The 25297-nt window shown below is 39.4% G+C and overlaps 1 protein-coding gene across 2 annotated transcripts in view; it reads right to left on the reverse strand.

Annotated features, from left to right (window-relative positions):
• GNAI1 (G protein subunit alpha i1) overlaps positions 1 to 9571 on the reverse strand; it is a 32784-nt gene extending 23213 nt beyond the window's left edge. Inside the window, exon 1 of one of the 2 annotated variants that reach the window (XM_032687921.1) lies at positions 9134 to 9571. In XM_032687921.1, coding sequence (XP_032543812.1) covers positions 9134 to 9251 — 118 coding nt within the window. In that variant the 5' untranslated portion in view covers positions 9252 to 9571. The remainder of the gene's footprint in view (positions 1 to 9133) is intronic. The other variant, XM_032687922.1, reaches the window with a different exon arrangement.
• Between the last annotated feature and the right edge of the window lie 15726 nt (positions 9572 to 25297).

Below are 25297 nucleotides of genomic sequence, written 5' to 3' on the forward strand. Positions count from 1 at the left end.
AGACAGAGAAAATAACCTAAATAGTCTCTCATCCAGGAATTAGATGACAGCCTTTGCTAGCAAACACTGAGGCACTAAAGCATATCAGAAGGAATCCCTGTCAATGTCTAAGGGCTTTATGCTTAAGCATTATATGCTTCAGAAAGTATAAAACAGTTTTGCTAAGAGTTTATCAGATTTATTAAGGATCAGTAACTTAATCTGCATACAGCTGAGAAATCCACTTTCAAAATGCTTCAAGAAATATTTAATGAATCAAGAATACAGACAGCACTTCAGTGAGACTCAGTAGCTTATTTTCATTCCACCGTTGTATAGAACATCAATGCTATCTCTGAAATCAACAAGTATTCAAAAAACATTTAATAAATAAAATCTACAAATATTCAAGACAACTGTCTGGTTTACTCCCAATTTTTATTGCAAGACCCCTAACTCCAGTCATAGCAAGTTTTAAAACTGCATTCCAATACAATGTTTACACTGTATTCTACCTATAATGTTAGTACAACTTTACTGTTGTCTCCATGTTCCTCTCTACTATTTGCACACTGAGCTGGCAGTTGCACTTCTTGCCCATTACCATCTTGCATTCTGCACCAAGTGCTAAGCAGAAGAGGATTCTTCCTAGTCAAGCCTACAATCTATAAAATAGAAGAACATGAGAAAACACAGGTCTGAGGCTCCCTGGATTTGGAATGAAAACGAACTCCTACCTCTAACTTCCAATCAGTACACTCCTTAAGGCAGACTGGCACTATCTCCTATTGCAGCAACAAAGCTGTAAAAAAGTGGGTTTTGAAGAAAGTTTAAGATTTCTACCAACTGGACCTTGCAGAGGAACACAATTTCACATTATTCCTAAGCCAATTCTACAGTGAACTGTGACACACAAATGCAGAAATTGGAAGCATCCTATTCTGCACTCACTTTCCACTCCATCTCCTGCTATGCATTTCCAGCACTCCAACTGCATATGGTATCTCCACTCCTCATCACGCTTTTAGTCAGGTCCTCATCAGACCATTATGAAATACCAGCTGAACTGACCACTCTGGCAGCAAACTAAGTCCACACAGGACAGCCAGTTTGACTACTGAACCAGTAAAAAAAAGAATTAAGAATTTAAAAGTGACAAGGAGAGGGCAAAATCATTCAGCTGGATGCTGCAAGAGCACTCTCCTTTTTAGCAATCCAGAGCTTCTAGAATAGCTCTACTGCTCATTAGACAACATCCACTGCATATTTCCAGCATTCCAATCCAGATTTAGAAAACAGGCAAGAACCTCTTGAGTTTTACTGGAAACTATTAAAAAAGACCCAGAGATTCAGAACATCCTTACGTCCATGATTGATAACAACTCATATTACAAGCCAAACAACTTAAACAGCTTCATCCATGCAAAAAACAACATAGAGTTGTATGCAAAAAAATATTTTATCAACTTTGCAAGAGGAAGATTCCAACAGTATTTCCATTTCAAGAAACAGATCATATTAAATTCTAGACAACATTAAGAATTATAAACCTGATTCACATTTTCAACAGGAATTTTCATTCCAGTATATTGCTTTCTTCTATAAAAGCAATCTGCTTAGAGCAATGATTGTAAAGACTTCCTGTCCATTCTGGTTGCCTAGATACTGTTATATTTCACTAAAGATTTAATCAGGTACATTTGTTAAGTATATTACTCACTTCAGATTCAACACTACATTTCTAAAAAGCACATATGAAAAAGTAATGAAGTAGAGTTAATTTCATAAGTTGAAGCACAACATATTCAAATGGTGTTGATTCCTTGAAGTAGCTTCACCAGAAGTGAAATTTTCTAATTTCAATATCAATTTATGTAGGTACTTATAATATTGAAGTTTACATGTATCTCTATAGAGTACCCAAATAAGCATACATCTATAAGTCAACACGGCAAGTTGATAAATCAAGTTGTTACCAAAACATACCAGAAATGTTCTTATTCAAAGCTTCAATGACCCTTCAGTTACCAAAGCCAAGAAAGCAATTTACTTGCTTATCACATATGTAACAAGCCTCTTATTTAAAGAATTGGTTCTTAAATGCTCTATATGTCAATTAACCCCATCAGTTGAGATCCTGAAAGAACTATACCAAGAGAAATTTTTAAAAATAACACAAAAATATGTTTCAAGGAAAGGGCTAACCAGCAATTAAAAAAAAAGGAAAGTCAAAATTTGACCTGAACAGATAACATACTTTCAAATCAAGGTTTAGTGCATATGAGTATCTGTGACACGAGGTGATTTTTAGGCCATTTTGCTGGGACAGCATAGAGTGGTACGTGATACTTCACCTTCTGTTACATATTCAAGCTCTAGATAATTCCAGGGATTATGAAGTTGGCTCCACAGCTTTGAGATATCCAAGGGCAAAGCCATGAAGATGCGAAACATCTTCCAAGTCCCCAACTCTTAAACTTCTTAGAGCTATACAGTGAAAGGATTATGAGCAGTCACAAACATGGGTAATTAGTCTACAAAATCACTCCTTCAGTTCCCACCCTGATTAAGAAATCTTATTTTGTCTTTTCTGTACCTACTTAATGGAGGAGAACAAAATATGTTTAGCATTAAGAAAAGAGTTCAAATCTCTTACTGCAGAAGCATACGTTCCTGGTACACACAACTGTCTCACCAAATACAGTTTATTTTTGTCTTAATAGGCTAATTTCAAAATTTTAATTATCTTTCCACTCAGAAATGTCACCAACTTGAGCCACTTCAAAAACTGCATTTTTCTTAACAGTGCACTCAAAACTTCTCACTCTCAGAAGTTCAAAGTTCTGATTTTTTCAACTACTATCTATATACCTTACCAACTTCAGTACTTTTTGGATACAAAATCTCTCAGGTGAAGCCAACTGAGTTCCATTTACAGATTAACTGTGTACTTTACACAAAGCCTGCAGTAACAGTAGGGCACTGAGCAAACAAGGGGAATAAAGAGAACAGGAGACCTCGGTATAACTGGACAATGACTAAGACTCAACCTCAGAATAGCAAGTTTTCACCAATACAGGTTCTTCTATATGTGTCCTGGGAAAAAACTTTTAATAGCTTTTTTTTAATTCAGTCAGTTCAGATCTTTATTTCAGTGTTTCCATGGTAAAAAACAGAAACAAAAACAAAAACCAACCAACCAAAAAAAAACCCAAAAAACCCCCCCAAAAAACCAAAACAAGCAAACAACAAAAAAAAAACCACAACAGCAACCAACCAAACAAAAAAACTCCACCTTCACACTTAACAGAACACCTTAAATACCTCTTTTCTACTTCCAATTTTGTACCACGACATTTGCCAGACAGCATGTTACAGGAAACACTGCAGACAACCATCAAGCCAGACAACAAAACTGATTTCAAAATTTCATGCCCTCTAAGTCAGACACATGGTTTGGTTTCAAATTATTTAGCCAGACTTTAGGATGTGCCAACTGTTCAATTCTCCTTCTCAGAGGACCAAAACATCTAGAGGGTAAAACGTGGCAGCAAAAGAACAATCCACTTTGACAATATGATTACATAAATCATTACAACCCAACTACAGCACAAAGCCCTGAGTTCAAGTTGTGCCAACATAACTCTGCAGGGAGCTATACTGTAAACTCTAGTTTAAATAATAAAAATAACTCCACAAAAGGAGGTTAGGTGAATTTTGGTAATATTATCTACAGAACAATAAACTGTCATATCAGCACAACGATGATACAATAAACTGCACTGCCAGAAAAAAAATAGAAGACAGTAATTATGTCATAGTGTATTACAGAATTTATGTGTGGTCTTGAAGCCCCACTGATGCTGGGAGTGGACAGCTTACCAAAAAGTACCTTAACCAGAGCCCCCACTTCAGGAGGGAGAAAAAAACAGAAGCATTACATTGTTTTTGAAAGGAAACTTGGAGGAAAACCACTTCTTAAGCTTCAAATGTTTTCTAACCTCTAAAATATAAAAAAAAGCCTTAATATTTAGTGCAAAAGATAAGTTAAATTAATTTTTATATATCCATAACTACACTTTTCAATCAAGATTTTAAAAAGCAAAGTCACCATTACTGATAACACAGCACAAAATGTACAGTTCCTCTTCAACCCTTTCTAAATCAACATGTACTGACGTAAATTTTGTCTTAAAGAACTAAAATTGTGATACAATCATAAATAAGGCTCTTATAAAGTAACTTCCAAAAAGAAGTAGTAAAATAATAATGCAACAGAAGACCCCAAATCACTAAAGATAATTTGTATTGTAGTGAAGTCTATACACACAATAAAGACCAACATGTTGGTCCTTTACACCAACATTCAGATAGAAAGAGAAGCATAAAAGAACCCAAACTGCAATTACACAAACATAACCATAACTGAATGGCTGTGCTTTCTGCACATCCATGAGCCTCCTTTCACAAAAGCAAGGGAGACTATCACACTATGAGAATCTAGTAATTTTGACTTTTGTTCTTTGAAATTATTGTTACATTTAGTACAAAGGCTGGAGAATTTCCCTGACTGAACTACAAAGTCAGACATAAAACTCCACATAAATAAAATCCTGATTTGCAGAGTCCAACTATACCATATCAAAATGCAAGAGAGCTCTTAGTTCAGAATTCCTGATAAAATCTGAGCAGACAGGCAGAAATGGGGGCAGGGGGGTAACGCAGACAAGACCAACAAGCAAAAAATCAAATTCAAACATCAAACACTTCTTTTAGGTACTACAAAACAGTTTTTCAATAAGAGGTGAACTTTGTAAATATCTGCAGATAGCTGTCTCTGAAAGCATGACAGGAAATGTTTTGTTAGAAATGTTTTAGACTAGGCTGGCATAATTTATAAAGATGAGGTCAACATCTCTGAAATGTGCAATACTTGTTTGTGAGGATAAGGCTTTTTTGAAAGCTCCCATAAGTTCAGACTTCTAAAGTCTTTCTTGTCTGCAAGTGTGGAGAAAGAGAATACTCTGGAGGAAAGGCAAGAGCAGTAATGGCACGAACAGCATAAATGTATTTTTTCAGTCCAATGTGCAATCAGGTCTGGAGGGAGGGAGGTATTGCCAAGCACTGTGAGGATCACGCTGTTGAAAAGACGAGTGTGCAGCAGGAGTCAGTTTGACTGAGCAGACAGAAAGATGCAGGTCTATAACAAAAAAAAAGCAGACAGAAAAAGATGCCTGAGACGTGAAGATATAAAACAACAACTCAATAGAATTGTTCTAGTTACTGTCTTAAGGAACAGGAAGAACTGCAATGGAAAAGATTAAAAGCTGTACTCTGTCTTAAGTTAAAAGCCACTTATCTTTAAGAACATGACATGCCAATGTTCCAATATGAATCACAAGGATCTATTCAGGAACAGAAAACTGGCTCTGTTGGTCATGAGTATAAAGGTATCCATTGAACTTAAATCTACAACCGTAATTATCTAGAAAGAAGACACGTAATTACAGTTGTCAAACACAGGGCCTGTGACCTCCTGGATCCAGGATCCACTTCCAAAGAACGTTTAAGACAGATCTGTTGCCTTCTTCATTCAAGATACAAGAACCTTAACACTAAATTTGCTATATTAGGTGAAGAATGTGATAATTCACAAGATAAAGCGCTAATCCTATAAATTTATGCTGCCAACTTGAATGTACTCATAAAACCTGATGAGGTAACCTCATACCAGAAGGCCTTCTGCTAAATGAGGTGCTGCCTGTTCTCCTGCAGTTGGCATAAATTCAGTGTTATGTGCTTTAGCTAATTCAACAGAAATGCACTTGCAAATCCACACCTGATCTGGATCACATGTGTATTAATGCAGCACATGGATCGGTCACACAGAACTGCCACCTCCCAGCACCAGCAGAAGTACATTCATTCTGCAATCACTGCAATTTTTATTTATTGAATACTAAAAGTTGAGATGAGAAACCTGGAAGAGAAAACCAACTTGGGTCTACTGCTGTCTCTGCTTGGAAGACAGCCAAAATATAAACTGACTCTCCAAAATCTCACACTAAGTATATGAACTATTTATAAGAAACAATAACAAAAAAATACAATAAAACAAAACAGTACTTCAATTAGGACACAAAATTTTAGGAACTGTCAACTTGACACAAGTATTAGAGTGCTTAAGGAAAAGTACATACTTTGGTATGTTAAATTTTCAGTGTTGGTCAATATAATACATTGTACTTACACTTTACGTAGAGTTTTCATGCAACTTAAGTATTTCTTTGTAACACACTGACTGAAAATAATATTAAATTAAATAAACTTGTTTATTTAATAATTTTAAAAGATATAATCATAAAATTCCCATGTAAAGCCAAGCATTTTTCATCTGGCTTACAAACTATATGCTCAAATTCAATTTACTTCTAAGAATGAGGATGGCTCCCAGAAATCTTCAAGGAAAGGCTCTCCTGCTGTTGAGATAGCACACTGAAGTGCATAGAATTACAAGGTTAAAACAGTTATACATGGATAATGTTTAGAATCCAGTATTTTTATTCCAAATGACCTGCAGTCAAAATTGTATAAAGGGATGAACCAATTTACAGATACAACAAAAGAATTTAGGTAATCCAGTTCAACAGTATTTTGCACAGATTAGATATATCTGCTTATTCCTAGAGACAGGACAACAAAATATAAATCTAACGTGGATCAGTGATACACAGTGTACACAAAGTCATGTTTCAGGTACAGCAATGTCACATCTCTCTCATAATTAAACCCCACAATTTCCTGTTTTAGAAAAAAACCTTTGGAAAAGCATATAATGGAATAAATTAAATTTTAAGTTTAGAAAGAGACTGATTTTATGAACATATCTTCCTTCATTTGAGCATTCTAGCTCAAGCTTCCAGTAGGATTCTCTAATCACCATATAAAAATACAGGTTTTACAGATGCTGGAGTAAATCTGATTTATTGGGTCATTAGAGCTACATGACCTTTTTCTACATAGGCAAGGTATTTTAGATGCTCCTCACACACTGCATTTTCCTGGCAGCAGACCACAATTTGTACTTTTCCTTTTATTTCAGTGTCTTTTTAGCAGAACAAGCCCATAAATAGATGTAGGAGTACAACCGAGTAGATGATAAACTATGACATGTGGGCTGAACAAGCAATTGGGAAAGTGAGTGGTGAGAAGAAAGTGACTCCAGTGGAAGTAACTCTAAATAGTTTTGCCATCAGATAAAGCATTCACACCACATTTAAGACATCTGATAGAGTTGCAAGGAACACTAACAGAAAAACTTCCATTCCAAACCATGTGAAATACACAAATGCATCCACAGGTGTATGCACAAAACCTCATTCAGAGTTCACTAATACAGGTAATCTTTGTTTAAACAATCACCCTAACACTGGTCCTAAGAGAAGTCAGCCTGTTTGCCTTCATACCTCTTTTTAATAAGGTATGGGGAAATACTAAACCAACCAAGCTGCTGCTCAGAACAATCCACATGTATCTGACCATTTGTTCCATATCCTAAGATTTCATGAGATTCGAGTAGAAAATCTTTTCAGTATTAGAAACAGAGAATTTATAAAATTTAAGCTCATAACATAGCGCTTTGTACATAAGAGCATTAAACAACTGAAAATAGCAACAACATCCATTCTCAAGTTTAAAGCATCTTTAAATGGACTTTATCCGTATCCAAGGAATATGATGAAAAATACTACGACAACTACTCAACTACAGGTACTACAAGTTCCGTATGGAACAGCAAAACACTGACAAATCGTTTCAAATGCCTTGCCAGAAGACACATAAAGCATTACTTTGCCACCTTTTTCTAAAAAAAACCCCTATGTTCTGCAGTATTGTTATGGATCCCATACAGGAGAACCTTTCCATGCAACAATATGAGGATGCCAAAGGTGTTCAGGAACAGGCACTGTACCAACCAAAAACCTAACACAAACCAGAAAGAAAAGCTTTGTTTCTCTCACCAGTATAATTTCAAATCTATATACACATTTTTAGGCCGTTTGTTTTTCCCAGACTAGATTTGTTTCATCTACACATAAAAGTTGCTCAGTTTTCTGTACCCTTCTAGAGCCATTTTTGAATTTAGCAACAGAAAGTTATTTAGGAGGTCTACTGCAATGTTTGTAGTGAACAAACGGGAGGCGAGCAATGCAGCAAAATCAGTGTCGAGGGGAGCAAGAAATTGAGGAATCATTTAAAAAGTTTGCCTGAAACTTCAGATCTGAGGGTGAAACTGCAACCCAACAGCTACTTTAACTCTCGATTTGAAGGATTCAGTCTGGTTTAGCTATACGGAATACACTGCAAAATTCCCTACAACATCGACTCAGTGCAAATCTTGCAGCATTCAGCTGTCCCCAACCTCTACAGTAGTTTTAGTTCCTGCACAAATGTATTCTAATTAAAACACTCACTTCCTTTTTTCCTGTCATTTTAAGAGTAGTCTTATCTTACTTATCTTTTACACTCAAGCATACCACTTAAAACACACAAAAAGGCGAGCTTCAAGTACTTGTGAGCCAAACTCAAGAACCCGAGATGGCACGTAATGAGAGTCACTATATTATACATGCAGAACCCCCATCAAGGCGGTAAGATCTCAGAAACACAAGCAAGTTCCACAAAAAGGAGAAAAAAAAAAAAAAAAAGCAATGCGAAAAGTTAAACGGCGCTTTGCCTTTTGTTCTTTTGTCGCTTTCTGCACTTAATTCTCATAGGAACAGTTCAGGGTATGTTCGGGTCTACAAGCAACATTTAAGAGTAAATATCCTCCGACGTAACATTTCCTTCCTCTCAGCAGAAGAACAGAGAATCCAGGTCAGGAGTTTCGGGCGTTCTCCCCTTCCCACGGAAGGCAGGGCCCGGGACAGACCAGCCGTGCAGCTGCCCCTGACCCCCGAGGAATCGAGGCGGCCACCCGCCCCAAGGGGCTGCTGTGCCCCCGCCGCCCCCAGAACTCCCGAGGGAACCCGAGCACGGACCCCATGGTCCGGGGGCTCCCTCGCCCCCCGCCCAGCCCGGCGGGAACCTGCCCCTCCCCGGGGGGGGGCCGGGAACTGCCTCGGGCGGACCCTCCCCTCACGGCAGCCCTTACCTAAGAGCAGCAGCTTCACCTCTCTGGCCGCCTTCTCGCCATCCTCCCGCAGGTTCCTGTCGATCATCTTGCTCCTCTCCACCGCCGCCTTGTCCTCGGCGCTCAGCGTGCACCCCATCTTGGGAAAGGGGCTGTTCGGCTCCGGCGCGAGAAGGGAAGCAGGGGAGCGGCGGCGCTCGGCGGCGGAGAGGCGCTGAGGAGGGCGGGGGAGCGGCTGCTCCCCGCTCGCTCTTCTTCTTCCCCCGCTCCCTCACCTGGGGCGCGGCGGCGGCGGCGCGGGCACCGCGCGCCGGGTTCGCCTCACAGGAGAGCGGGGATGGGCGCGGGGAGGCTCTGCCGGGGGATCGCGGAGCTGGGACAGCGGGAGAAGGGACGGGCGGTCCGAGGCCTCGAACGGGGGCCGCCGCTGCCGCCGCCGGCCCTGGGGCTGCTGCGCGCGCGGCACCGGCACCGCCCCCGCCCCGCCGGAGGCGCGCGAGTGCGCGCGCACCGCCCACGCCGGGGAGGGGAGGAGGGGGGAAGAAGCGCGTGCACGGCGGGAAAGGCGGCGGGCGCGGCTCCTGCGCGTGCGCGGGGCGGCGGCGTGAGGGGAGCGGAACAGGATGGGGATGTGAATGGGGCTGGAAGTGGGGAACAACGGAACCAGAGCGTGAATGGGGCTGGAAACGGGGAAACAACGGAACCAGAGCGTGAATGGGGCTGGAAACGGTGGCACAGCGGGACCGGACCATGAATGAGGCTGGAAGTGGGCGCACAACGAGAGCAGAACGTGAACGGGCCTGAGAACGGGGGCACAGCGGGACCGGACCCTGCGCGGGGTTGGAGGCGCCGCTGCCGCGTGACGTCACGGCGCGCGCGCGCACCTGCCCGGGAGCCGTTGGGGGCTTGGATTCAAACGGCGCCGCGCGTGGGAGGTTCCATTGCTCGGCGGGGCGGGGGGAGCGCCGGGCGGGGCGGTACCAACCCCCGCAGGGGATAAGGTCTTCGCCCCGGAGCGCGTCGCACCCCTTGGTTCCTGTGCTTCCCGCTGCCGGGAGCCACGGAAGGGCGTCGGGGTCCAACCCCACCGCCGCTGGGTGCTGGCGGCCGGCCCTCGGGAGGGACAGCAGCGCGCCTCTCTCCTCTCTGGACTTGTCAGTCAGCCGCGTTTTACACCCTGAACACAAAGCCAAACGAGCCATCCCAGCCCAGGGCTCAGAGATGCGTAGCCCACTCGCTTTTAGTGGGAACCTTGTCAGTGTCTCTCAGTATCTAAAGGTGGGTGTCAAGAGGATGGAGCCCGGCTCTGCTCAGTGGTGCCGAGCAATAGGCCAAGAGGCAACGGGCAGAAACTGATGCACAGGAAGTTCCACGTGAACACCTGGAAGAGCTTCACTGTGCAGGTGACCACCCACAGGAACAGATTGCCCAGAGAGGTCGTGGAGTCTCCCTTGCTGAAGATATTCGTGAACCATCTGGTTGCAGTCCTGTTCCATGTGCTCCAGTATGACCCTGCTTGAGCAGGGGGGTTGGACCCAATGACTCACCACGGTCCCTTCCAACCTGGCTCATCCTGTGATTCCGTGCCCGGTCCCAGAGCCCAGGACTGGGGCTCTCTGCAGATTCATGGCCTGTTAGGTTGTCCTGTGATTTGTTTCGCTCTTTCATATAAAACCCTTAAGGAAACTATCCAGTGTTCACAAGCCTTTCACCACCACACACATGTCATGCTGTTTGGATTACAAAGGAAAGATATCATTACCCGATAATAGGATCATGGAACAAATCGGATTGAAGGGACCTTGGGGGATGATCCATCCTGGGGCAGCTGAGCTACTCCACAACTGGGACCCACCACCCTGGCAGATGAGCACCGGCAGGGCCAAGCACTGAATTCACTGTTGACATGGGATAAAACTTTGTGAATCTCAGGAAAACCCTCAGACAAAACATAAGACACAAGAGCCTACAAGGCAAGTCTGTTGAATTAAAGTTCATTGACCCAATGAGTCCTTAGAATTTTTTGGTTTTGTAGGATCTCAAGAATTTCTGTCCCCAGAATGAGTTTAAAAACAGCATAATTTTACAGCACAGAAGGTGTTTTAGTATTAGACTACAAAAACCTTAAGTCAGACTCAGCTATTACTATACTTAGGAAATTAAAAGGGATTTTTTTCCTGTCATACTTAAAGGAAAAGTGTATCAAATGTTCCATTTTTATTGGATGTGTTGGATTTTCTTTGCAGTGGTCTTTGTATGCTGACACTGAATAAACCATAAGCAATGGTGTAAAAATGAAGTAGATAATGCTCAAACTGTAATTTAAATATTTTTGCATTTTCTGGCTTGTAGGCATGCACTCAGCCCTAGCAAAGCATATTATAAAATCCTTGCTTAAAGAAGTCCTGAACAACATTAATTCTTAGGACTTCATAAGACCTTTCAGACATTTTTTTTGGCCATCTTTGTTGTGTTACTGCTTCAGAGAATGGCAGAGCACCTGGGAGGTGTGACTTGCTTCTCTGCCCTCCTGAGTTGTTCAGGTACACAGTTCATTTTGTGTTCTCTTGTGCAGACTTCCACATTGGCACCATATGGGATAAAAGCTTTTACAAAACAGTTCAGCTCACATATGGGGAACTAGTGTTTTTTGGGGGTTCCTGGCATCTCCTGTAGTAGAGATAATGATGTCAAATTCTGCTCAGGAAAGAGAGTCAGAGGAGAGGAAAATTATTAAGCTTAGGGATAGTTTTCTGGTTTGGAAATCAAGGACAAAGAATGATTTCTGAGATAAACAACATGTGGTTAGGATGTTGGCAAGTGAAAGTACAGATTAAGAGATAAGAAAGTAGTAAACAGAGATTATGGTAGGTGGAAATAATGTGATAATGAGAGTAGCAGATGTTACAAAGATGGAGATACTACAAGTAGGACACCCCAACTTTGAGTGGATTTTGTTTCATTTAATGCACAGAGCACACATTTTTATACTTTTGACTAGGAGGGTTTGCTAGTATCTCTCTCTGTCCTTCCCTTTTAACACAGTCACTACACTCAAAAAGGGTGAAATAGGCCTAAGTTCCTTTTCTTTTTATCACCCTGTAGCAGGAAAACAGAACTGTATAGTATCTGCCCTTTCACACATATAGCTAGTGTAAAATACAAGAAAATTCTTTTTTTTTTTTAAGTTCTTTTTAACCTGAAAAGACTTTATTTTGTAATGAGGGACTTTTCTACTACCATTTTCCTATTACAATCCTGTGGATAAGGTGTACCTTTTTGTACATGGACAACATTACAAAATCCAGGGCTACTCCTGAAGATCTGCTTGCCTGTATTTTCTCTGACATGCATTCTGTTGAAATTTGCAGCCAATTTGTCTAGTTTTCCAGGAGTAGAAGAACTACTCAGTACAGGTTACATATGATTCACCAATATTATTTCCTTATGCAGTCTCTTTTGAAATGATAAGAGATATGGATGTTCACCAATGTCAGTTGTTTAGTTCTACTTAGGGAATAATGGCCCAGGTGATAAATTATATTTTAGAGTTATTTCACATACATAGCAGCTCTCAGGATCATGGAATAACAGAAGCTCCTTTTACAGTGCCCAGGAAGGCTGAAGAATGATTGTGCAAACTCTGTTAAGGACAGGAAACTCCCAATATTCAGAACAAAATTTGTCAGTGCAGTGCTTTACAACAAATAATGTCTTACATGATGTTGTAGTGCAGTGTAGGCCTGAATCTACATCTGGAGCTAGTATGTATCTGTCCATGATATCTTAAAGTATTTTCATATAATCTAAAATATTCTACTGGATAGTGAAAGAAACTACAGTTAAATAGTTAATTATAGTCTGTATTTGGGCAACACACCATCTATCAGTTTTATTCCAGAGGGTCAGAACTGGATTTGCTCTGACTCATTGATTAGAGTTGCATCACAGCCATAAGAGACAGTGTATTCCATCCCTGCAGTTAGAACTGTACAGCTTTTACTTTCATCTGACAAGTTGGGAGATTGCTTAGGAGCTCTTTGTGTGTTTCGTGGCCTCATTCCTGAGAGGGGATTACTTCAAGAGATTTTGTTGTTTTGCTTGGTTTAACAACAAATAGCTGTTGTTTGATATGACCTCCTTTTGAGTTTCCATCACCAGCTCTTGAGCTCGTTTTTCTGTGAGATTAGCTGCTGCTGCATGGGCTTCATAGATAAATTTCTTGTGTTTGAAATGAAATACAGTGTTTTGTAGGGATAATGATCAGCCTTCAGCCTTCTGTTTTGCTGTTTTTGAGATTTTAATTTAAATTATCTGATTTAATAATCTTATTTGCTCTCATCTTTAGCAACACACAGTACATAAAATCATATATGAGAAACTGAATAAAATTATTATGAAAGAAATAGAGGAATGTGGGCAAGAACTTGAATTTCTGCCTTTGGAAAAGTGAATAGAGCAAGGTAAAATACTTCCTGAATAAAGCATGCAACTGTATGTATAATTATATCTCCATACCTAATATAAAATAATTTTTTATATAATTTATTTAATTTCTTTTTCTGCCAAGAAAGCCAAATGTTCCAAGGTATGGTGCAAGGTATCTTCTTCCATACTGCTGCCTCAGTTTTAAAGTGTGTATGTTGCATCATGATCTTTAACCAGCTGCTTGACTTTTTTTACAGTTGTAGTGGCCCCCATTTTTGGGGGGCTTTAATTATGATTAAATGAGAGACCTCTCATGTGATGCTGTGGTTCCATGTGGGACCATATCTCATAGAATCATAGAATGGCTTGGGCTGGAAGGGAACTTAAAGACCATCTCATTCCAACCCTCCTGCCATGGGCAGGGACACCTTCCACTAGAGCGGATTGCTCCAAACCCCATCCAACCTGGCTTGAACACTTCTAGGGATAGGGCATCCACAACTTCTCTGGTCAACTTGTTCCAGTGCCTCACCACCTTCACAGTAAAGAATTTCTTTCTAATATCTAGTCTAAACCTACTCTCAGTTTGAAGCCATTCCCCCTTGTCCTGTTATGCTGCTCTAAAAAGTCTCTGTCTTTCTTGTATTTCCTTTTTGATACTGGAAGGCCATAATTAGGTCACCCCAAAGCCTTCTCTTTTCCAGGCTGAACAATTCCAGTTTCCTCATAGGAGAGATGTTCCATCCCTCTAATCAACTTTATTGCCCTCCTCCTGGAAGGCAATCTTTTGGTTGTGTTCCGACAGGTCCATGTCCTTCCTGTGCTGAGGACCCCAGAGCTGGATGCAGCACTCCAGGTGGGGTCTCAGCAGAGCAGAGCAGAGCAGAGGGGCAGAATCACCTCCCTCAACCTGCTGCCCATGCTGCTTTTCATGCAGCCCAGGATACCTTTGGCTTTCTGTATCTAAACCATTACCAACAGTAAGAAGCTGTATCTAACATCTGAAATTTAAACAGATGAAAAAACAGTAAAACAAACCCACCATATGAATTAAATGTCAAATGCCCCTCTACCCCATTGCAAAATACTTTCATTCCAGCTCCAAGAACCTCTGGATTACACTGTGTGCATACACAAAGCTGATTCTCCTCTCACGTTACTGTGATTAATTAATGGATAGTGGATACTTTAGATGTTAATTATCTATGATAATGGGTTCAGCAATGTCACTAATGACAGGGCAGAACTCATGCAGCAGCTATGTGAAATGCCTTTCTGACTAAGAGATTTTGTATGGTTAATTCAAAATGAAAATTTTTCTTGGAACCACAAAACAAGTTCAGCTTTAAAATTTGCCAGCGCTGTAGCTGAGCAATGCTGAATTGATGAAGCTGCAGCTTTGTAGCACACTAAAACCTATACTGCTTGTTAATATGGATGCAAGTAATTATTGTCAGTGCCTTGGGAGATTCCAAGGTGTATATTGTGCGAGGATGATGCTGTTGGGAGGGGAGGAGATGTGTGCCATGTGTGCCAGTGAGTGCTGTGCACATCCTAGTACTCACTGCTGCCCTAAAATACACGGTGAGAATTCTGTTAATTTTAATGAAGGCAGTACTAATTACACTAATGTGGGAGGAAAATCAGCTTTGTGTATGCACACAGTGTAATCCAGAGGTCCTCGGAGGTGGACTGCATGTGGTTTGTTAGGAGGAGGCTCAGCAATGGGGCAGAGGGGAATTTGACATTTCATTCATGTTATATTAGCCTCTCTGAAAGACCAGGTTACCAGTGAGTTGTGTGAGTATCTAAGTTGATGATTTCAGTATTCAAAACACTGTAAATAAGTCATCTACTAGAATTTATAGAGCCAGGAGCAAATGTTCAGCAGAGAAGATTTCTTTTTGCGCAGTTGTGCAGTCTGCAATTTTTCGAAATATTGCCTTGTTAGATTTAATTCTAAATAGTTACAGCAGAAGGAACTACATAATCTACTGTCTGTTCTAACCCTGAGCTGCAAATGAACCACTCATGATACAGAGTTCTTAGTATAAATAAACAAAACAAAAACTCATTGAAAAATTGAGCACTTTATTAATAAATATTACGTTAATTTATAAGAGAAAGAGACACAGACGCATAGATACACATTTGTTTCCATAGTGGTAAGACACACAAAATCCTGTAGAACTTTAGGACATAGTATACCCATAGTAGAAATGGATTGTACATAAAAGAAATCACAAAAAATCAGGTAAACCTGTAATATTATGAAATGCATGGCTCTCTGGGATATGGTCCAGTTACATTATGTTTTGTTCCTTTGTACATATGGGTAAATTGAAATTATTTCCCAGTAAGTGTGAAACAGCACTAAACCACTAAGTGTTGCATTTGTAAATGTTATTGTATGCGAGTAAAAATTAAGTACATAAATAGGTATATTCATATGCAACTGTCACATCAGCAAAAAATTTAAAGTGGATATCATTCTATTTGTGTAAAGCTTCAGTAACTTTTTTACAGTGACTATTTCAGTTTTGAATTGTAGCAGATAAAGATCAGTGTATGTGTAAAAATATCCAACAGTAATGTTTAAAACCAGTGTTTACTGTTATGATGCTAGGTCTTCATAGGTTGGTGTCTTTTTAAATGACTTTCAGATAAACATATTTATTCAAGATTCATAAAGGTGTAATGTGTGAAACAACTACATAGCATTTTACACTAAATGAGATATTCAGGAAAATTGCTGCAGGAACCTTCCATTTTTCTCTCACATAAGCACAGCATAACTATAAGACAATGCAAAAACTTTTGACAGTCATATCTGTTTTCACATATGCTCTGAAAGGCAGCTCCTATGAGTACATACCTTGAACAGTCAATTTGCTTTTACTGCATTTGAAAATATATGAACATTACTTATTGTGATAAATTAATTCTATAATATATTAATACAAGCTTTTAATTCCTAGTTATAAATATAGTACAAATCCAGCAATGATTTTGCTGACAAAGCATATCAACAAACCACAGAATAGGACTGATTACTTACCAAGATTCAGAGACTTTTTCAATAGTTGCAATTTTAAAATAAATTGCAGGTAAAGTCTGTTGATTGAATGAAGTAGATTATGACCATATTTATCCAATAAATATTATTTGCTTTCTTTCAAATGAATGTTGCGTGATATTTACATGTAAATTAAAAGTATTGTCGTCCTTTTTATTTTTGCAAACATTTACGTGTGGGTCATGGCAGTAGTCTTTCTGTTTTAGAATGCTAAACAACTGTGAGTAGTGGTCAGTAAATACCAAGAAAAATAACTTTGAATCACAGAATATGCCAAGTTGGAAGGGAGCCACAAAGATCATCGAGTCCAGCTCCTGGCCCTGCACAGGACCATTCCCATGAAATATTTACCAAAGTGGATTTGTCCTTCTCATCTGTGCATGATGACGTAGAGTCTAATACTAGACCTTGGAACTGTAGTAGAATAAAAGAGTCTCCTGATTACAAAAGGTGCGAAAGAAACAAAGGCATAAAACTACTGCCTCCTTCCAGTGATTGTTATGGAGCAGCAACATGAAGCAGGTCTGAAGGAAGGCCTTTGCTGTGGTTTTAGGTTTACATGTTTGCAGAATCTTCAGAATGTTCCTGTTCATTCTCAGTAATACCAGGCCCCAGATTCCATCCAGAGTTATACTTACATCTATACTTGCTTTTACTCTTGGCTAGTAATTAGCTTTGAATTCTGCAGCTTCTGAAGAAGGGCTTGTGTGCCCTAAAGCTTGTCTTTTTTTCCTTAGCTACTCTAGTCAATCTAAATAAACCAACAAACCATAGTTTTAAGCATTTTATTAGAAGCAATTAAGTTCATGGTTCAAATCCTAGCTGGAGTCAATGGAAATGTGACTATTACTATTACTCTAGAATTACTATACATAAGTACAGCCAGAATTTCTCTTTTGGAACTGCTCAAGTGCTTCAAGTTACACATGTGTTTAAGTGCATTCCTGATCTACAGCCAAGCTACTCAGCATCTTTCAAAACTGTTTTGTAGTTAAACAAATTACGCTGACACTTACTGTGTTGCAAAACTATTGTTTTTACTGGGGAAGTGAAGAAAGTTATTATACTTTTTGTCCAAAATCTGATCCTAAATGATTTGGGAGGAAAGATACATTCCTTGAATAGTAACATCTAAGTTTATTTCCATTCAAAATTTGTATTTTTGCTGTCTGAGTAATTTTCTCCCTTAATTCTCCTTAAATGGCCTAAAAAAAGTAGAACACTTCATGTCATCACAAAGACCTGGACAAATATACAGGATCTTCTCTAATGTGGTGGCAAGACTGATTGTATTTTGCTGATTACTGATTACTCTGAGCAAAACAGACACTTTCCTTATTACAGGAAATAGTGGTTTCTGGTGCTACTTCCTTCATCTTCTGAACAGGAATAAGTAAACTCATCACATGGTTATATTTCAGTGCCCCTTTGTTTGTTTTGGCATTTGCTTTGCTTTTATATAAATTAGTATGAGTTGCCCGGGTAATGTTTTTCATTCTGTTGTTTGTTTACATGTTCAACATCTTTAAAGCTTGTAGTAAAAATGGGCTGCTACTTTTTTTTCTGGTAGACTAAGTCACTTTTCACATATCTATGCAGAATACAGAAAATTAATGGTTTCAAAGTTATTAATTTTTAATTTTCATTGTGAATTGGATACCATTATGATGTTCAGCTGAATAATACATTATGTCTAATGGTGCCTGGTATTATAAATTACATTTTGAATATAATCTTTTCCTTGAAAGCTAAATAGTTTTGCCTTGGATTAGTCTATTTATCTGTTTAAATCTTACTCACCCCACAAAAAAAACCCCTACATGTACCAGAGGAGGATTCTGACAGAAGGTTTTCTTTTCCTGAATAAAGTTTGTAGAATTAATTGTGTTAACAAAATAAAATCAAACAACACAATCGATGTTTTTTTTCATAAAAATGCAATGTTGAAACAGGCATTACATCTATTTGTAAAATAACATGAAAATATTCTTGGAAATGCTTTGTCTTAAAAATATTATGGTTAAAAATAGAAATAAAATATATCGGCTAAATACTGTTGACATTATTAATACCAAACCCCAGAACCACTGTCAGGAAAGAAGATTGCTGTCATCAATATCCGTAAGACTTGATTGTAAGTACACATTGCACAGTGTTGAAGAAAGTGGTAAAAGAATTTAGAAATAAAAACCTTGAGTAACAAACTAATTTCTTTTCCTCTCCAGTACGCAGAAATAATTCTTCCTTGTCTGTCACGAGATCACCTGATTGAATAATCTGACAAACTACTCTACGCAGTTTACTCCATCCTGTTGAGCTTTTGCTAGTGTATTTAGGCTTTATTCCCAAGAAAATAGATGCAGTTTTAATTTCTCCCATGAGGAGTATTTGGAAGATCCAGATACTTCCCTAACTGAGCAGAACTATAAAACTGAATTGTGAGCCTTTGCTGCAAGAATTTGGAGAACCAAGATTAAGAAAACTCTGTATTTGTAAAACTGGCTAAGGGAACAAAAACAGGAAATGCTTTTAGATGAGAAAGAGCTATCAGGAATTTAAACAGGAAAGGCTGAGTACTGTTTGTTACTGCAGAATGCTAATGCTGTATGCAGAATGACCATTGCCCTGACTATTACAGCCTTGACAGAAACTCTGTCCAAGGTTAGGCAGTCCAGGTCAGCAGTGCTAAATGGTCTGCAAGGTACTTTGCTGTTTAAAAGCTGAAAATTGAATGAAAGTCAGGCATCCAACTATCCCCTAAATCAGTAGGACCAACTTGCAAACAAGAATTATGACCAGAAAAAGAAGAATGTTAGAAGAGTGCACTATTACAGCTGGGGTCAGGGAAATCCTGGGCAAGCTGTGGGAACCAGATGAGTAGTGAGGTCCAGCTGGAGCCGACTAGTGGAGTACAGAGACAGTAATCCAGAGCTGGTCACAAATGGGGGTATGAGCAGGTGCGGTGCTGACACACAGGATGGGCTGTTATCTGCAGGCCAGAAAACCTTGGGGAAAAGAAAGGGAACATGTGGCAATGGTTTAAATGCCACCATGGCACGTGCCCTATGGTGGGAGTGCAGAGCTGTGCTGCCCAGGGCTGTGGCACAGCAGCAGGGCTATGGACAGCAGTGTTGGGCCAGAGGCTCACAGGGCTGCTTATCACTGCTCACTGACACTGGCCAGCTGAGATAGCAGTACAGGTCTTAGTGGCTGTCTTGCTGATGGATAGGGATGGATATGTCAATAAATAACGACAGTTCACAACTTTCACTTCCTGGCGTTCACAGCAGACCCTCACAAGGCTCAAGGCTGGGGCAGAGCTCTGGTTTCCCAACATACCTGCAAGCCGTGGGCATTTTTTCCCCAAAACTGCCTTAGAATGAAACCAGATCAGTAATGTAGGGAGCAAGCAAAAGAGTTTGGAATCCCCAAACTACATTTTTCTGAAAACCAAAAACACCCAACCAAATGAAAACAACAAACGAAAACAACAAACCACAAACAACCCCCATCCCCCAACTCACACTCACCTCTTCCCCTGCCCCAACCCTCATAACATTCTCATAAGTTCTAAACTGACCCATTCATATTAAATAAGCCTTCTCACTGACTGAGCCCTGCATCCTTTGCCTGTTGGAGCAAACTAAGAGTAAGTCCCAGCACAACTCTTGTTTTTGCTAGGCAAAGCTGGCATGAGTTTGGGCTATATTGTGCTCTCCCATTTCTGAAATGTTTTCAGTTAATATCGGTAGGTTTCTACAAGTATCTGTTCCTACAAAACCAGATCTGATGTTATTTTATTATTTATTAAAAAAAAGTGATGAGATGATAAATATAGAAATATTATTTTTTAAAAAATTATTATATTAACATTGAAATAGTGCTGCCAAGATATCCCCTGCTGCATTAGGCAGGCCAGCCTGACCAAAAATAAACAGAGAACAGATACACAATTAACTTCTTTCAGAAGTAAAAGATAGGAATAAAATAAATTCCAAACAACATTTTACTGAATTTTATTTTCCAAAAATAAATCTTTTTACTTTAGTGATGAAAATCTGTAAGGCTTTTGACTAAGTATTCTATGACGTTCAGACTGAAAATGCAGCAATATGCTTTATCCATGATTCAGACCTTAGAGGGATTTCAGAGAAGTGAGGTGGCAGATTTTTAAAACACACATAAAATTTTGTCTTTATATAGATATGTAATTTTGTCATTTGTGACATTTATGTAAACATTTTGTCCAGATTTTCATGGATGGATGGGATTTGTTGAAAGGTTCTGCAGAAAGCAGGACTCGTTTCTGTTCTGTTCAACTTTGTGCTTAATAACTTAGAATTAATTATAATACCATATCTGATAAAACTTACATATGACACACAGGCCAACAAAACATTGAGTAATGATGAGGCTAACACAGTCATACACCATGTCCTAAAATGATTGTACTGCAGAGCCTGGGAGGGGAGGTAGCAGATGTTTATGTAGCTAAACAAAGAAGAAGTGTATGAAGAGGCAATTTTATGTGTTGAAGTTTCAATGAGGCCAATATTGAAATACTACTTACAGAACTAATTGGATGCACTAGAAAAAAGGAAGCTGAAAGTCTACAATCAAAGTATAAATCATCATTAAAATGCCCAGGGAGAATTATCTGATAAAAAGGATGAGGAATGTGAGCAGCAGGAGAAGGAACTGTCTGTTCCAGGACTCACACTGGCTTGGATAGGCCCTGCAGAAGGTTTCACACAGCTGTGTGGTACCAGGGAGCAGGCAGGGCACCTGTGGAGCAGCCACCTCTCACCAGGCAAAACTGAGGAGACCATTGAATCTTTCTCAAATGACAAGTGCATAGTTTATGGGTCAGTGACACATGGAAAATTGAACTAGATAATCTGGTTTTTATAATTCCTTAATGTCAGTATGCCTATGATAAAATAAGTTAGGAATTAAGTGTAACAAATCTCTTCTAATTAGAGGTTACAAATTGCCTCTATGTGATCTTGCAAAATAAAGATTCCCAAAGTGAAGCTGATTCAAAAGCAGCATGATTGTCCCTTAGTTAAACTTACACTGTATGACTTGCCATGGATAGCTGTGGTACAGAATTCTGTAATTTGAATGAAAGGAACCTTTTTTTTAATTCTGAAATGTGGTGGAGATACCTGGCAATTTTGATGTTCCTTTGAACTCCGTTTTAGCTCATTGCTAGCTGAATGGCTGCTGGGCCTTGCAGATATAGTTCAAAGCCTGATTTATGTTACTGATTAAAAATCATCTAAAGAGCCGCTGGAAAAGAGAAGTATGGGCATGTAAGTATGCCATATGGGTCTATCCACCAGCTTTACCAAGCCTTTTACCGGATCTGGCTGCTGAATTTTGATTCTTATATACTAAAGTTTCAGATCTTGGTGATGGCAGAAAAGAGAAGCTTGTGTTGGCACTAAAAAACCCACTTCTGTAGTTATATTATTGTGCAGAGTAGTCCAACTCCTTAGTCTCTCATCTGATATCTAAACAGGAAAGTGTACATATCTGATAAATGTGACAATGAGAAGCAGAGAGAGAACAGATGGTGCTTTCCGGTGGTGGCGTCATGGGTGAACATGTGAACACGTGATGCAGCTGTGTGACTTGACCTGGAGATTTCAGAGACACTGTGACCAGCATTGATAGTGAGTTGGTTTTGCATCCCCACACTGTGCAGTGCAGGAGCAGGGCAAGTTCTGAGCTGAGGGGGCCATGCAAGGGAAATGATTTGCATTACTGTGCTCCAGGGAGGGCTTGTAAGGTCGGGCATACTGCCTACCTTGCCTACACTGCAGAACTGGATCCCTGGCCCCTCTGGCCCCCCAGCACAGTTTGAAAGTGTCCATGTGACCCAGACACCCTCTACTAGTGTCCTCAGTACAAAACAGTAATGAATGTTCATGGCTTCCTATGCCCTATTTAAGGCCACAATAAGAGAGCAAATAAACTGGATTTCGGGGATGAGGAACTATTAAAGGTATCATAGAACCATGGCCTTTTTCTCAGGAATAAGCATTGCAGTACTGCCACAGCGGGCCAGCCTATGCTAACATAAGTGTTACTTTTCACACCAAACTTTTTAATTTTAACTTCCTCTTTATATATGTGTTGTTCACACATATGTATTGTTTATTCACAAGCATGTCACAGCTTCCAGTGGGTTGAAGCAGGCAATGGGGTATCTCTATTCATGCATTTCTGCTTTTTAATAAGATCTATTCAGAGCAAGACAAAAGCCTGATTGAATGCTGGGAGAAATTTTGTATCATAGAGTCATTTAAATGTGAACTAGGACATTCTCTGGGCAATTACATAAAAATGGTGAGTGACCCTCTGTACAATAGTTGCTTTCAACATTATCCAAGGCCAAGACAGGCTTTCTACAGTTACATAATGCAGATGGGTCGTGATCAGCCAACACAGAAATGTTTGGCATTGTGCAAAATGAGAATCGCACTTGGCGAAGTTGAAACCAAAAAAAAAGACAAAAAGCTTTCATTTTCAGTATGCTGATCAATTTTCTACTTAACAATATTCAAATCTAGAAATATTTGGAATCATACAATCATTAAGATGGGAAAAGACCCCCAAGATCATCAATTCCAACATTCGAAATTTTATTTGTTTGTAGTTTGAAATCCAAATACTGGTAGGAAGATTGGAAAAGGCCTAAATACGAAATCTGGAAGGTCTTCAACCTTTGACACACCTGCTTGTGAAAACATCTGTAATATATTTTAAATGGTTTGTGAAGCTACGGATGAGTGATCATGTCTGCTATTGATCTATATGAAATAATTGTGTTTTGATTTAGAGATATTTGACTCTAAAATAGCCACAGACTAATTTAGTTACAGAACTGAATTCCAGAATTCAGAAATCCAAATAATTTAGCTCACTGCAAGCGTCCTGCCACCTCTGTTTTTCTTCCTGCTTTTTCCACTGCAAAAAATGCTGCTTGGGACTTTGTGTTAATGCTTATTTACTCTTTCTTATGCCAAAGCAGTAATTTCACAGAAAAATACCAGCAACATATCTGAAAAAATGCACTTGCGTTGGTAAACACCACATTGCAGCAGTGTGAGTTTTCTCCCAGTGGTGATAAGGTCTTAGACTACATGGAATTGTTTCAGTGTATGTAATTCATACTGTGAAAGCCAAAGGCTTTACAAACAGATAAGTATTTATGTTTATATATATCTAAAAATAAAACCAAGTTACACTAAAAAATCTTCTTTGCATATAAATTTTCTACAGGGGAGTAATAGCACAAACTTCTTTGATATCTCTGCTATTATTTTTTCACTGTAGCCTGAAGAGAAATCCCTTGATATTGAAGGATAATTTACAGTCTTCCTTTGCATTCTTTCTTTCTTTCCCTTCCAGGATGGTGGCAAGAATGTTCATTACTGACATGCAGGAATTGTAATATCATCTAAAATTAATTATCCTTTTGTGGCATCCTTCTTTAAGAATTACTGGCCCCTATTGTTTCCCAGTAGATATTCCAAAATATTGTAATGGGCAATCAGGTAAGAACACATCAGCAACGCAACTTCTTGTAACTGAGACTACTAAGTGGTTTGTTTATACAAACTGGTGTTGCAAATATTAGTATATTGATTTTGTGTGGCAAAGACTATATTTTATTATTCATTCTGATCTATTTTTCCCTCCTTAAACCTTCTTATAGCCACAAAAATACTTCATAGTAGTGAAGAAGTGAATTATGAGTTTAATTAAAAACAAGATTTCCATATCTACCCTTAGGTTCCTGCTTTTAATATACATAAACTGAATTACAGTGGAGAATTTTATCAAGAAGAGAGTTTTTTTTAATGTTAAATCATAAAAAAGCCCTTTATTACTTGTCATGCAGTCTTCTGCTTCAAGGCTAGCTAGTTCGGGTTGCTACTTCTTTTTGGCAAGATATGTGCTGTCAATCTGGAACAAGTATACAAAAGACTGAATGTAAGGAGAGTGAAAATTAAATTTGATTCAAAATAATACTGAACAGTGAAAAAGTTTTGTTTAATACAAAATGTTTTCATAAAACACAATCAGTGCCTCTTACCAACCTGATAGTCCTGAATGTGATACTAATTAAAGTCTTGAGGCTGTTTTTGTTAGAACTTTATTTTCCAAAGTCTAGTAAGCTGGGGAATTATCCCAAAATGCTTCCATCTCTCAACACAGTTAATGTGCGGAGATTTAAACCTTAGCTCTTTCATGATGCCTTCCTTACTATTAAATAACAGCAAAGAGAAATAATAATTTGATCTTCTTGGTAAAAGTGGCTTGTTTCCACACCCTCTTTTTGCTCTCTCAAGTTCATTCCCTCCTCATGGGCTCCTTGGGCTGATGGGGAAACAACATAAGAAGAGCTACCATCTTTTTGCAGAACCCTGGTACCTGGTGCTTAACTGAAGCAGTGCATCATCTCTGCATGGAACTGTGTAATGGGGGCAGTCCCGAGCATAAATTCAGGCTGGGTGGAGAATGGATTGAGAGCAGCCCTGAGAAGAAGGGTGTTGATGAGGTCATGACATGCTCAACATGACACAAAGACGTAATGTGCATTTGCAACCCAGAAACCCAACAGCATCCTGGACTGCGTTGCTGGAAGCACGGCCGGCTGGTGGATGGAG

The sequence above is a fragment of the Chiroxiphia lanceolata genome, chromosome 5, assembly GCF_009829145.1.
Source record: "Chiroxiphia lanceolata isolate bChiLan1 chromosome 5, bChiLan1.pri, whole genome shotgun sequence".
Taxonomy (NCBI): domain Eukaryota; kingdom Metazoa; phylum Chordata; class Aves; order Passeriformes; family Pipridae; genus Chiroxiphia; species Chiroxiphia lanceolata.